The sequence below is a fragment of the Oncorhynchus masou genome, chromosome 14, assembly GCF_036934945.1.
Source record: "Oncorhynchus masou masou isolate Uvic2021 chromosome 14, UVic_Omas_1.1, whole genome shotgun sequence".
NCBI lineage: Eukaryota > Metazoa > Chordata > Actinopteri > Salmoniformes > Salmonidae > Oncorhynchus > Oncorhynchus masou.
In genome coordinates, this window is record NC_088225.1 from 30,784,075 (window position 1) to 30,799,762 (window position 15,688).

General features: G+C 42.1%; 1 protein-coding gene across 1 annotated transcript; it reads right to left on the bottom strand.

The window, feature by feature from the left end:
* Positions 1 to 2,730: 2,730 nt before the first annotated feature.
* LOC135553870 (ubiquitin carboxyl-terminal hydrolase 36-like) lies at positions 2,731 to 14,424 on the bottom strand. The gene is made up of 4 exons (XM_064985797.1): positions 14,316 to 14,424; positions 4,608 to 4,888; positions 4,088 to 4,309; positions 2,731 to 2,849 (listed from the first exon to the last, which is right to left on the bottom strand). Exons 2-4 carry the CDS (start codon positions 4,873 to 4,875, stop codon positions 2,731 to 2,733), a joined length of 609 nt encoding a protein of 202 aa, XP_064841869.1. The 5' UTR covers positions 4,876 to 4,888; positions 14,316 to 14,424.
* Between the last annotated feature and the right edge of the window lie 1,264 nt (positions 14,425 to 15,688).

Here is a 15,688-nt window from a genome sequence, read left to right on the forward strand (position 1 = left end):
CTCCGTATATAACAGTCACAGCCTCACTAAGGCACTACTGTCACAGTGACACTTCCAACCAGCGTTATGTCATCACCTTATGCATACTGCTACCGAGTCTCCAGGGTGTTCTCTGGCACAATGCACCATCTACGGAACGATTATATATTACAATATCGATGTACGGGTAAATAACAAGTGAAAAACATGCAGTACATAATACTAAATCAGATTTCTTTGGTTCTCATTTCATTAGCTAGGTTTCCATTCAACTAGTGAGATTCTTACGCAAAAATAAAAATCTGCATATAAACAAAATGCGCATTTTCTCACCAAAGATGTTTCCATCAAATTTACTTGTTGTGGATAAAAGGCTGTGTGTTGACGTGGTGCAACATTTCCACGGACAGTTAAAGGAGAAGTTTACATACACCTTAGCCAAATACATTTAAACTCAGTTTTTTACAATTCCTGACAGGGAATTTTAACTAGGATTAAATGTCTTCGGTAAGTTAGGATCACCACTTTATTTTAAGAAGGTGAAATGTAAAAAAAATAAAATAGTAGAGAATGATATATTTCAGCCTTCATTTCTTTCATCACATTCCCAGTGGGTCAGAAGTTTACATACAATCAATTAGCATTTGGTAGCATTGCCTTTAAATTGTTTAACTTGGGTCAAACGTTTTGCGTAGCCTTCCCACAATAAGTTAGTTGAATTTTGGCCCATTCCCCCTGACAGTAACTGAGTCAGGTTTGTAGGCCTCCTTGCTCACACAGGCCTTTTCAGTTCTGCCCACACATTTTCTATAGGATTGAGGTCAGTGCTTTATGATGGCAACTCCAATACGTTGACTTTGTTGTCCTTAAGCCATTTTGCCACAACTTTAAGTATTATTGGGGTCATTGTCCATTTGGAAGACCCATTTGCGGTCAAGTTTTAACTTCCTGACTGATGTCTTGAGATGTCGCTTTATTTTAACCACAATTTTCCTTCCTCATGATGCCATTTATTTTGTGAAGTGCACCAGTCCCTCCTGCAGCAAATCACCCCCACAGCATGATGCTGCCACCCCAGTGTTTCACGGTTGGGATGGTGTTCAGCTTGCAAGCATCCCCCTTTTTCCTCCAAGCTTAACAATGGTCATTATGGCCAAACAGTTATATTCTTGTGTCATCAGACCAGAGGACATTTCTCCAAAAAGTACAATCTTTGTCCGCATGTGCAGTTGCAAACCGTAGTCTGGCTTTTTAAATGGCGGTTTTGGAGCAGTGGCTTCTTCCTTGCTGAGCGGCTTTTCAGGTTATGTTGATATAGGACTCGATTTACTGTGGATATAGATACTTTTGTACCCGTTTCCTCCAGCATCTACACAAGGTCCTTTGCTGCTGCTGTTGTTCTGGGATTGATTCGCACCTTTCTCACTAAATTACGTTCATCACTAGGAGACAGAACGCCTCTCCTTCCTGAGCGGTATGATGGCTGCGTGGTCCCATGGTGTTCATACTTGTGTACTATTGTTTGTACAGATGAATGTGGCCAAGCGTCGTGGTACCTTCAGGCATTTGTAAATTGCTCCCAAGTATGAATCAATATTTTTTCTGAGGTCTTGGCTGATTTCTTTTGATTTTCCCATGATGTCAAGCAAAGAGGCATTACCTTTGAAGGTAGGCCTTGAAAACATCCACAGGTACACCTCCAATTGATTCAAATGATGTCAATTAGCCTATCAGAAGCTTCTATATCCATGACATTTTCTGTAATTTTCCTAGCTGTTTAAAGGCACAGTCAACTTAGTGTATGTAAACTTCTGACACTGGATTTGTGATACAGGGAATTATAAGTGAAATAATCTGTCTGTAAACAATTGTTGGAAAAATGACTTGTGTCATGCAAAGTAGATGTTCTAACAAACTATAGTTTTAGCAAGTCTGTTAAAGTGGAGTGGTTGAAAAAGGAGTTAATGACTCCAACCTAAGTATGTAAACTTCCAACTTCAACTGTAACAAATAAGAGTTAAATGGGTTTCCATCGCATATTTCACTCTACTGACAGTTGTCACTAAAGATACATATACACATACTGAGTGAGCCCACTCTGGTCTTGGCACATGAGCACTAGACAACAGCTCACAGTCATAGATACAGTGAGGGTATAGCCTACATGATGATTATTATGACTGGACAGAGAGATCATTTTTATTTGTCTAACGGCAGTCATTCATCGATCATGACCAGAATAAGACCCTGGATATTTGTTGGAAAGGAGGATCAAGCTCAACACCTTGTACTTTCACCACCCTGTGAAGTTCATCACTTATTTCATCTGTAGTAAACTACGGTTTCCTGAGTCGTAGTGGAAGACTACACAACATGTCATCATGTGCCTCCAATATGATGTTATTATAGCAATATTGGCACATAAAAGCATTTCCATTACTCACATAATTCATCCTCGACATAAAACCATCCCAACCGTATCCAGCGTATTTTGTTTAGTGACATTTGCTGTTTCCACCTGGCCCGTTGGGACATTTGTTTCCCCGACGTACTTTAATCTCAAAAAGGACGGATGGAAACCTGGTTAGTGTTTCTGAAACTAAACTGAAATCAAGAATATAACAGCCAATCAATATCATGTACCTTGCAGGACAACAAAAACTGCAATGCTGCGAGAAACAAGCTTCCACTTACAACTCTGAAAAACCAACGCCAACCCAATAGATGGAAAACAGCTAAACAAGAAGCACACTACTTACTTTTTAGGTCTCGGATGAAGGAGACAGGCTTGATGGCATTTCCTGTGTTGGCAAAGGCTTGGATGATGTGGTTCTGCATTATACAAATCATACAGAAACCCGACTGGTGACCTGAAATGCACAGGAATAGAATAATGAGGTGAAGTCACCGTCATTACCCCCCCCCAGACTGGCCAAGTCAACGTCATTACCCCCCCAGACTGGCCAAGTCACCGTCATTACCCCCACCAGACTGGCCAAGTCACCGTCATACCCCCACCAGACTGGCCAAGTCACCGACATTCCCACCAGACTGGTCACTGGCCATGTCACCGACCCCCCACCAGACTGGCCAAACCGTCATGACTGGCCAAGTCACCGTCACCGTCATTACCCCCCACCAGACTGGCCAAGTCACCGTCGTCACTACCCCCACCAGACTGGCCAAGTCACCGTCATTACCCCCACCAGACTGGCCAAGTCACCGTCATACCCCCACCAGACTGGCCAAGTCACCGTCGTTACATTACCCCCACCAGACTGGCCAAGTCACCGTCCCCCACCAGACTGGCCAAGTCACTTGGCCACCCCCACCAGACTGGCCAAGTCACCGTCATTGGCCAAGTCACCGTCGACTCACCCCCCACCAGACTGGCCAAGTCACCGTCATTACCCCCACCAGACTGGCCAAGTCACCCCCCCACCAGACTGGCCAAGTCACCGTCATTACCCCCACCAGACTGGCCAAGTCACCGGCCAAGTCACCGTCATTACCCCCATCAGACTGGCCAAGTCACCGTCATTACCCCCACCAGACTGGCCAAGTCACCGTCATTACCCCCACCAGACTGGCCAAGTCACCGTCATTAACCCACCAGACTGGTGAAGTCACCGTCATTAACCCACCAGACTGGTCATGTCACCGTCATTAACCCACCAGACTGGCCAAGTCATTTGACTTCCAGCACAACAGTTCTTAAACATATGTTCATTGCTTATTGTGTGTGTCAGATGTTGGCTGTTTGGCTTATGACATAATATGAATCAATTTCTTATATTGTGAATGCACACAAAACCATTGTTTTTAAGCAAACATTATGCTTTTAGAAACATCAGTTGAATGCATTCAGTTGTACAACTGACTAGGCATCCCCTTTTACTCATGGGAGTAGAGCTGTTGGACATGTGCCCCTTTCCATCCAACCTTTGAGGTCATTTCTAGACAATATGTTTGTCCATTTAGGGGACCCGTTTAGTCTCAAAAACTAGAAGCAAAAGCTTTGTATTGACCCATTTAATGTTTTTGCACTACAACGCCTATATTGTGCCATTCAAAAGGTATGTAACCAGAGGTCAACTGAACTACTCACAGGCACGACTGTGCTCCTTGGAGAGGAGATAGTTTGCCAGGGGCGGTGTGTAGGTGAGACACTGCACAGTGGAGTTAAGGAAGCAGGTGTTGCCCAGGTTGTGGAGGCCGGCTCCCACCCGGTAGACACGCTCCCAACGCATGGAGAGTCTGTTCCCAGGGAAGAGCATCTTCTGCGGGGCGGGGATCCCATCGCTCTGGCCCCCACACTGGTTGTCTGAAACTGGTGGATGGAGGGGTGAGATTAATTACAGAAATTACATGGATAATTCAGAAAAGCCATTGAGAATAGTTCAACAGAAAACGCAACAATTCAGCCAAACTCGGTCACGTCACCAAAACCCAGTAGAGAGAAACACTCATGGTGAATAGAGCTATTCTTCAATTCCAACAAAAAGGTTAAGACAATGGGGGTGATGAAGAATATCGAAGTGTGTTAAATCTAGTTTTCACTGCCACAGAATTAACAAACGTCTTGAATGGCTGAGGGAGAGAGTCAATTTCTCAGTCAACGGCCTTACCGTGCCTCTTGATCTGAGCGGGCTCTGTGCTGGCCCTCTGACCCGAAGTGGCCCCCTCACTGCCACGGGGGTTGAGGATCACATATTTGGTCTTGAGACTGTCCAGCTGATAGGAGAAGCCTTTGCTGGCCGGCTCAAACTCAATCTTCTGCAGCAGGACCTTCTTGGCCGAGGAGGCCAGCAGCTTATTGAGGTCGCTATCATCGCCCGCCGAGGAGTCCTTCCGGCCGGGCTTCAGGGCCTCCTTGAGCTTGTCCACTATAGGCATCGTTTGAGCATCACTGTGGATGAGACAGAGGGTGGGATTCAGGAATCACCTTTGCTTATATGTACCAAGGAATTTGACCTGGTGAAAAGGCACTGACAAGTAGAACACAGAAAAACTTATGAAGACATAAGTCCACACAAGTCTACAGTATAGATAAAATCAGAACAATTACACACAATAAGGCCAGTTTGAGACTAGTCAATTAAATCGAGGCCAAATTAAATATTTAGTCACATAGGAACAAACAGTAAATTCCACAGTGTATATAGATGTTTTTCGGCGTGCCTAGGAATAAAAGTCATAATACCATAACAATAATACACCTGGGAAATCTTACTGAGCAGCAATTGGTCTCAACCCTGTAGCACATCCACAACATCCAGTCCACAGTACAGCACTGCAGCGTCATCGTTCCCTCAGAGAGAGAGGCTACTGTAGCAGTGAATGTCTATTTCCTGTCAGTGATTCCTAAACTGGCAACCCAGACTGTAAACTGTAAACTGGCAACCCAGGACTGTAAACTGGCAACCCAGACTGTAAACCCGGACTGTAAACTGGCAACCCAGACTGTAAACCCGGACTGTAAACTGGCAACCCGGGCTGTAAGCATGGAACTAGTGCTTTTCGGCGAGAGAGCGGCATATTATGTGAGCAGCAGCATATTATGGCAAGAGGACTGAGTATCTGAGGAGTCAGGCTGGGACTTGGCAGCCGTCTCTGTTGTTATGCAAGATAGTGGAGGCGGGCATCATGTGTGTAGCGGGGAGAGAGACTCGACACAAGCACAACTGCTGTCTACCAGGTCAGATACTCATGTTTGGTCTATTCCTACATCAATCAAGTCATCGCCATACCAACCAGCAACCACCCAACAGCCCACTGTCACAACAAAGGAAAGACTGGTGTGGTAACAGTCATGCTGTTTGTTACACGTCCTCAGAATGCCTTCAGTTATTCCAGGTGCAATCTGTGTTACATTTGTTTTATTTATTCAGTTGTAACCGTTGATTCTTTTTTCACCTCAGGGCCCAATTTCATAAAGCGTGAGAGAAGGAGTGTTGATCTCAAATAAGTTTGCCTTTTAGATATTCTAGTGAATATGAATACATAGACAGATGGAAGCTGATCCTAGATCAGCACTCTTAGTCTGAGATGTTTCTGAATACAGGCCAGGTTGGTTATGCTCTAAGAAGAGCTACAGAATTGGTTGTAAAAGACACAGGCTATACTGCACATCACTTGTGTGCTTAATATGGGACTGAGTAGTGAAATAGGCTAGATACGGGTCCTCTGTAGCTCAGTTGGTAATGCATGGCTCTTAAAAACGCCAGGATAGTGGCATATCTCATATCTATACCTACTGTGGCATATCTCATATCTATACCTACTGTCATACAGTGGGGCAGAAAAGTATTTAGTCATCCACCAATTGTGCAAGTTCTCCCACTTAAAAAGATGAGGCCTGTAATTTATCATCATAGGTACACTTCAACTATGACAGACAAAATGAGAAAAACAAATCCAGAAAATAACATTGTAGGATTTTTAATGAATTTATTTGCAAATTATGGTGGAAAATAAGCTTTTGTTATTGACCAAATACTTATCTCAATACTTTGTTATATACCCTTTGTTGGCAATGACAGAGGTGAAATGTTTTCTGTAAGTCTTCACTTCAAACACTGTCACTAGGTACCCCCGTGTGGTTCTGGGATTTTTGCTCAACGTTCTTGTGATCATTTTGACCCCATGGGGGGGATCTTGCGTGGAGCCCCAGAGCGAGGGAGATTATCAGTGGTCTTGTATGTCTTCTATTTCCTAATAATTGCTCCCACAGTTGATTTCTTCAAACCAAGCTGCTTACCTATTGCAGATTCAGTCTTCCCAGCCTGGTGCAGGTCTACAATTTTGTTTCTGGTGTCCTTTGACAGCTCTTTGGTCTTGGCCATAGTGGAGTTTGGAGTGTGACTGTTTGAGGTTGTGGACAGGTGTCTTTTATACTGATAACAAACAGGTGCCATTAATACAGGTAATGAGTGGAGGACAGAGGAGCATCCTAAAGAAGAAGTTACAGGTCTGTGAGAGCCAGAAATCTTGCTTGTTTGTAGGTGACCAAATACTTATTTTCCACCATAATTTGCAAATAAATTCATTAAAAATCCTACAATGTTATTTTCTGGATTTGTTTTTCTCATTTTGTCTGTCATAGTTGAAGTGTACCTATGATGAAAATTACAGGCCTCTCATCTTTTTAAGTGGGAGAACTTGGTGGCTGACTAAATACTTTCTTGCCCCACTGTATAGGCAAGACTAGGTCAGCAGGTAGCCTAGTGGTTAGAGCATTGGGCCAGTCACCGAAAGGTTGCTGAATCGAATCCTCGAGCAGACAAGGTAAAAAAATAAATAATAATATTCTGTCGTTCTGCCCCTGAACAAGGCAGTTAACCCACAATCATTTGTTCTGACTTGTTCTCTTGTTCTGACTTGCCTATAAATAAATAAATAGTTGTTTTTTAAGTCTACTACAAATAAGCTAGCTGGAATAGTCAGGATGAGAATGATTGAATAGACTACATTCCATTAACTCAAAAGATATGGTGAGCTGTTAAAAACCCAGCACGCTTAAAGTAAACAAAGGACTGCTACACAAACCTTGCGTCAACTTGATGTACAACCAGCAAACTATAGTGCTATATGTTAGTGATGCACTAGCATGCTGCCATTGAGAGGTTGAAACGCACCGGGGAGAGGGAACAGCTCTAGGTCAACAGCACACAGACACAGGATGGACCAGTCACAGAGCAGTGTTCTGTTCAAACCCACACTTGACGGAGAAAAGGGAGGGAGCCTGACTCATCATTAGATCTGGCAGTGACGTAGCTGAGGGAGGAGAGCAGGGGGGGCTGCACATGCAGCATCACACGCACAAGGGCAGACTAACCTTCATGTGCTGCTACTGATAGAATTAACAATCACACAGCCCACAGTGAGATGTAATGGGTGGACCACCTACAGGGATTTTCAGTTTATTCACCAAACCCTTTCTATAGGGGTGCTGTTCTACCCAACCATTGGACCATATAGGTGAGGCTACCACACAGAATGTTATACCACTGTCAGAGATACTGTGGGCCCACAACACTACATACTGTTTGAATGACATCACAATCAAGAAAACTCTAGGCGTTTTACTTAGATACTGATACCAGGATTAGTATCACAATAGTCAATACCAAAATGATACCACGGCAACAAAAGGCGTATTAGCTTAAGTCACAGAATGGCACTTCCAGACAGAAACTCAGCGACTTGGCTGTTCAATCACTCGGCATCCTGAGTGCAATAAACACATTTGAACTTTTTCACATTAACATTTTTCAGAGACATCCATGCATGCATTAATTAAATCAAGTATACAATCAATTTGACTTTTAATTTATTTCAATGGTAAATCTATTTATCAACTGGTAAAATCAAGATGTAGCCTATTCACAATACAGGGGAATGCATATTGAATAGGAGTGAGAGAATACATTGAGTTGAGCTTGTTTTGGCTGACTTCATGGGGCTACAGATGGCAAACAATCCATTTCCCTTCCAGTTGGGACTCATTTTATTGTAGTGATAAACAACATCTGCATAGAAGTAACTTATTTTATAAAAGTGTGTGCTCCTCTTTAACCAGTAATGACATCATTCATGAGGCGAGGCGGGGGGGGCAGGCCATATCAGAGAGGAAGAGGTGAAGTGAGAGGTCTCACTTTCGCCAAAATACGCCCAAGGCATTTCTATGAGAATATTTTGGACCCAAGCTTGTCACCTGTCTTTGGGTCAACGACTCCCGTTGGTAGGGTGAAGACATGAGCATCCCATGATCCATATTCACAGAGTCAGTTTGCAGAGGCAATAGATAATCGATCTTACATCTCTCTGAAAGATGAAGTGAATTAATAAAGTTGTGGTGGCAATCGAATAAAAATAAAAATCACTATTTTTCCATTATGGTTTGCAAACAAAAAAATGCCGACATGCAAACAGCAAGCTTCTGCCTTTTATAAGTGTGCACATTATTATTTGCAAAATATAGGGATGCACATTTTGGGGAATATTCAGAGGTGGAAACTTTGTGGGAATTAACGGAAATATATGCAAACTAATATTAATATAATTTAAATATATGTTTTTTTGAATTGAATACTTCCCCTTTGGATATATTTACCATATCACATGGAGACAAACATACACCTTATAAGTAGACAGACCATTGTAAATTATTAAATCCTCCCAATATAATTTTTTTAAACAATTTAGTTATGAATTGAACTTTAAATGAGTGGACTCTTCACATGGAAGGATTTCACTGAAAAACAAAAGGGAATATTGAATGATCGCCAATGAGCCATCACATCTCCCAGAAACATTTTCAACATACATACATACATGTAAAATGATAGTCTAGAAACTAAAGCTTTGGTTGTCTTCCTCTCAGGCTTCCATGTCTTCTCCCTGGACCTCCTCAATGTCCGCCTCTTGAACATCAAACTCTCTGGCCTCACCTTCACTTTCCAACCCTGTTGAGGATGGCTCGCTGTCAGGCTCAAAAAGTCTCACATTTTCCCAGATGGCCACTAATTTTTAAACCCCTGTATTGGTCAGCCTGTTGCGTGCTTTGGTGTGTGTGTTCCCAGACAAGGACCAGTTGCGCTCTGAGGCAGCTGATGTTAGTGGGATATGGAGGATGATGGAGGCAACAGGGGAAAGAGCCTCAGATCCACAAAGTCCCTTCCACCTGGTGGCTGATGAGATAACCTGGCACAACTACCATTTTCCATCTCCATCCCAAAGCACTTGCTTGGAAGTGTAGGCCACGGTGGCGAGACACAGTAGTGATGACACCATAGGCCTTGTTGATCTCTGCACCAGACAGGATGCTCTTGCAAGCATATTTGGGGTCAAACATGTACACTGCTCCATGTATGGGCTTCAGGCAGAAGTCTTCACGCTTCTTGATGCATTTCAGAACTGCAGTTTCCTCTGCTTGGAGCAACAGTGAAGTGGGCAGGGCAGTATGGATTTCTTCTCTTACATCTGCAAGCAGAGTCTGAACATCAGACAGGATGGCATTGTCTCCCTCAATCCGTGCAATGGCTACTGCTATAGGTTTCCGGCTGCTTACCACTCTCTCCCAAAATAAATCACCCAGGATGATCCTCTTGACGGGGCTGTCCATATTGGCAGACTGATATGGCCATTTCTTGGAGAGACTGTCAACCATAATGACACCACCACCCCAACCAACTGGTGTTGCTGGGCAGCTTCAATGTGCTACTCTTATTCTTCTCACTTTGCTTGGTGAGGTAGATTGCTGATATAACCTGATGACCCTTCACATACAGTGCCTGAAAGTAAAGGGGCTGAATAATTTTGCATGCCCAATTTTTCAGTTTTTGATTTGTTAATAAAGTTTGAAATATCCAATAAATGTCATTCCACTTCATGATTGTGTCCCACTTGTTGTTGATTCTTCACAAAAAAATACAGTTTTATATCTTTATGTTTGAAGCCTGAAATGTGGCAAAAGGTCGCAAAGTTCAAGGGGGCCGAATACTTTCGCAAGGCACTGTATCTAACCACTTCCTTGGCTCTATTGTAGAGTGTATCCATTGTTTTCAGTGCCATGATGTCCTTGAGGAGCTGATTCAATTCATGAGCAGCACAGCCAAAGGATGTGATGTGAGGGTAGGAGTCCTCCACTTTAGACCAAGTAGCCTTCATTGTTTGTCAACAGTGAAAATACCTTCGGTGGTCCAAGGTCATTGATGACTGACTTCAGTTTATCTGCAATGTTGAGACCGGTGTGTCTGTTGTCCCGTGTGTCTGTGCTCTTGTAGAATACTGGTTGAGGAGTGGAGATGATGTAGTTAATTATTCCTTGCCCACAAACATTTGACTACCAATCAGAGATGATTGCATTACAATCTGCTTTCTCTATGATTTGCTTAACCTTCACTTGAACTCTGTTGAACTCTGCATCCAGCAAATGAGTAGATAAGTAGTCTGGTTGGAGGGGTGTATGCTGGGCGAAGAACATTCAGATATCTCTTCCAATACACATTGCCTGTGAGAATCAGAGGTGAACGAGTTGCATGCACAGCTCGAGCAAGACATTCAGCAACATTTCTCTGACTAAGTTCCTCCAATGAGTCAAAAAAACCTTCTGATTCCAGGAGGCCCATGAGCTGTTGCTATTGATAAGGTGTCTGATTCACAATTTTCACCTCAAATAGAAGTAGAGGGACTTTTGTCAGAGGTTGCTTATTGTGAGCGCTGAGGGAACTTAATGCTCTTGGCCAGATGATTCTGCATCTTTGTTGCATTCTTCACATATGATTTGGCACAGTATTTGCAAATGTGCACAGCTTTTCCTTCTACATTAGCTGCAGTGAAATGTCTCCAAACATCAGATAGGGCCCGTGGCATTTTCTTGTAAAGATTAGAAAAAGGAATTTAAAAAACAAATACAATTCCATGTACAGATAACTATTTAAGCATTTAGATTAAACTCCTTTGTAAGATAAATGTTTTAAAATGAAACATGTATTGAAACAGGTGAATTAACACTCAGTAGACTCAAGCAAGTTAAAACTAACAAGCAGAAATTATTCACAAGTTAGAAATGATTGAAACACTTTGCTGTAGGCTACAATTTACTAGTTTTTTAAATTACGTATGTTATAAAATATATTCACCCCACCCAGTATTGTAATCAAAACTTAACAGAAAGCATGTAGTCCTTGGCTCAGACAGTGTAGTAGTGTGGGTTCAATTGAATCTCATTAGTGTGCAAGACCTTCAGAATCAACTGTACATGTGATGGAAGAACACAATGCAGAGGGTTGCAATTCCATTGAATTGGGCATAGTTTAACCAAAATATGTCACTAGACTAGAATTTCCTTACATGTATCCCACAAAAAAAGGTTCGCCGTTATAAGCTAACTTTTTGATGAATTTACACAAAATTCCCCAAATTCACTGGAAAGTTTCCAACCCTAGCAAAAAACATCAGAAAAGGAGACTGAGGGGCCAAATACAGACCCTCAAATGGTTAGGATTTGGAGGTGAAAACGTAACATTTAAGCAGCTGCATTCTCTCCACAGCTCTACCAATCTGTCATAATTATGGGTAAATCCTGCGTATTTCCACAATTTCTCATCTTAAAATCTGATATTAAACTCTATTACTACTATTCTTCTATTATTCAGAAATTGTTTACAATACAGACAATTTTCAATTTGTGGCTGTGGTAGCTGTTGGTTTCATCTTTGCCGTCATTGATTGGGTCTCAACATGCTTGCCCAATCGCATCCCTCCTCATACTACAAGATACAACTAAAATGTTCCCGAATATTAAATCAGGACATCCCACCGGGGGTCTGGAGAACGGAACAGCCAAAATCAGTGCCTCTTGACCCACTCAAACTACACGAGTCCCAATGACCTGATCCTTGCCCAAGTTCATAGGATTTCATCTCCAACATGAAAATGTGTCTGGGATGGCAAAAAGGTGTCAAAGATTGTGTAGTGAATGCACAGCAATAACCCACAACAACCAGACTGGTAATGCCGAACATACACCACGCGATTTTGCCATCTTGTAGTATGAGCAGTACTATGTTGCGATTGGCTATTGGCAGCAGTCCATGCCCAATGAGCACTCAGCATGTGAGACCAAAACAATGACGACGAAGAGGAATGCAACAACAACCCGCACCGTGTGGACCAAGGTGATGGAAAACGGATTGGTGGATCCTTTTTCAATGGACAGGTTCATTTTACATGGTCAGGTGCTCCAGCTTAGCAACGTTCGCCCATTTAAGAAGATTCCAAGGGTCTTTAAGTAAAATCTCCACTCACCAGGGGCACCAGGCCATGCAAAACAAACTCCACCAATATTACATTGCGTCCTACCATGACAGAAAAAAAAAATCACATTTATTATTATCCATATTCTGTGCACCCATGTCTTTTGGGATGATTCTACACATAATAATGTGCACATTATCTCAACACTAATAAAGCAGCTCAACGTTAGGGGGAAATGCCGACACGCGACAATAGAAACGCAGGGGGATCAACTAAGGAACCATTGTGTAATGTGAGAACCACAGTCCTGGGGTTGAAGATTGATTGAATTAAAGATTTGGGACAAGGAGACATGTAAATGTGAGCACATCCAAGTTGTTACGATTGTATTAGTCGTGTGGTGTATGCCCAGCATTAGCTACTTGCCACAAATAGCTAACTGTTAGTATTACAAACCGGCTTCTGATAAGGCCAAATTGTCCGTATGTTTCGACTAGGAGGTTCAGCATGGAAGATGCTGAATCTGAAGTCTTAACATCGGCTATAAACCCAGCGAGTCCCATTGCTGGACATGGACATTTTCAAACACTGAACTTCTGTCGGGAAACTAGCAAAACTTCCCTGACTGAGACTTGACCAGTGTTTACAAAAAAGTATGCACGGGATTGTGAAGTGTAGCTAGCAAGTTAACCTAGCTATTCCAGTAATATACGGTTTACTAGCTCGCGCTCTGCCCCTTAAGTACAACAATACCATAGTTCACTAGCTCTCGGCCATCTACTGCAAAGTTAACATGTGTTTGTAGATTGCTAGTTCGCTAAATAAGATACCGCGACGAAGTCGCTAGCAAAGATTTTACAGACAGAGCAAGTTAACTAGCCAGCCATGTTGGCTGCAGTAACTACTAACGTTACATAGTAAGTCAGTAGCTAGAAAGTCAGGTTAGATACTAGACATTCTAGCTAGCTTAGCCATCAAACGTTAACTAATCTGCAAAGTGAGCCAAATACATTGCAATTTCTGTGACATTATCTTTATTTAATTGTTATTGGGCCTCGTTCAATATGTACTTATCTGTGTATCTAACTTGCTATTTAGCTAGCCAGCTTGCCCAATGCAATGTAATTAGCTTTTCTATCGTCGCTAGTCGAACCTGGTCTGGTCAAAATGTCTCCACGCGGAGTACTATGGGTCACGGAGAGGCAAATGTTAGCTAGCATCCGAGTTGGAAACACGTAACTTTAGTTACTACGCTAGCCGATAAACAAACAGGCTTTAGATGAAGGAGAATAGTTAACGTTATTCGTTACATGTATCTATTTGTAACAAGTGAAAACTGACACTGAATGGGTAACTAGCTAGCTAACAAAAATAACCACGTAACATCAGCAAGCTAACTGTTTACTGCTAGCTTTCTGGTTAGCAACTTTGCTAACGACTAACGTGGCGTCTCGATGCTGCAATGTGGTTAGCTAGCTACCCCCCAACCTCCTCACAATATCCGTCAGATGTTTAGTCCTTATAAAAACAGATCGATAGACTGATCATTCTTAAATATCATTAGTAACACTCACCTTAAGTTCAATCATCCGAAAACGACGACTGTTTGGCGATAAAGACACTCTGCCTGGCTACAGTTCCTTAATTGTGTTACATTCTTTCCACCATGCTGCATTCTGAGAGGGTGTGGGCAAGCATGACTGACAGATTTGTGAAGCCAATGAAAATGCAGGTTAGCAAATCAAATCAAATTGTATTTGTCACATGCGCCGAATACATCATGTGTAGACCTTACCGTGAAATGCTTACTTACAAGCCCATAACCAACAATGCAGTTTAATAAATAGATTTAGGAAAATATTTACTAAAAAAAATCAAGTAAAACATTCAATAAAAAGTAACCCAATAAAATAACAATAACGAGGCCCTATGCAGGGGGTTCCTGTACCGAGTTAATGTGGGGACACAGGTTAGTCAAGTAAATTTGTACATGTAGGTAGGTGTAGTGACTATGCATAGATAATAAACAGCAAGTAGCCGCAGTGTAAAAACTGTGTGTGTGTGTGTGTGTGTGTGTGTGTGTGTGTGTGTGTGTGTGTGTGTGTGTGTGTGTGTGTGTGTGTGTGTGTGTGTGTGTGTGTGTGGGGGTTCAATGTAAATAGTCTGGGTGACCATTTGGTTAATTGTTCAGCAGTCTTATGGCTTGGGGGTAGAAGCTGTTAAGGAGCCTTTTGGACCTAGACTTGGTGCTCCGGTACCGCTTGCCGTGCGGTAGTAAAGAGAACAGTCTATGAGTTGGGTGACTGGAGGTCTTTGACAAATTTTTGGGCCTTTCTTTGACACCGCCTAGTATATACGTACCAGTCAAAAGTTTGGACACGCCTACTCATTCAAGGGTTTTTCTTTATTTTTACTATTTTCTACATTGTAGAATGATAATGAAGACATCAAAACTATGAAATAACACACATGGAATCATGTAGTAACCAACAAAGTGTTAAACAAATCAAAATATATTTTATGTTTGAGATTCTTCAAAGTAACAACACTTTGCCTCGATGACAGCTTTGCACACTCTTGGCATTCTCTCAACCAGCTTCATGATGTAGTCACCTGGAATGCATTTCAATTAATAGGTATGTCTTCTTAAAAGTTCATTTGTGGAATTGATTTCCTTCTTAAGCCAATCAGTTGTGTTTTGACAAGATTTTATTTTTATTTTATTTATTTCACCTTTATTTAACCAGGTAGACTAGTTGAGAACAAGTTCTCATTTGCAACTGCGACCTGGCCAAGATAAAGCGTAGCAATTCGACACATACAACAACACAGAGTTACACATGGAATAAACAAAACATACAGTCAATAATACAGTAGATCAAAAGAAAACAAAAAGTCTATGTACAGTGAGTGCAAATGAGGTAAGTTAAGGAAATAAATAGGCCAT

Coding starts and splice junctions, on each gene's coding strand:
- LOC135553870 (XM_064985797.1), bottom strand. CDS start 4,875: ATGCCTATAGTGGACAAGCTCAAGGAGGCCCTGAAGCCCGGCCGGAAG. Junction 4,310..4,607: donor CGCTCAGATCAAGAGGCACG/GTAAGGCCGTTG, acceptor TCCATCCACCAG/TTTCAGACAACCAGTGTGGG. Junction 2,850..4,087: donor CAAGGAGCACAGTCGTGCCT/GTGAGTAGTTCA, acceptor TGTGCATTTCAG/GTCACCAGTCGGGTTTCTGT.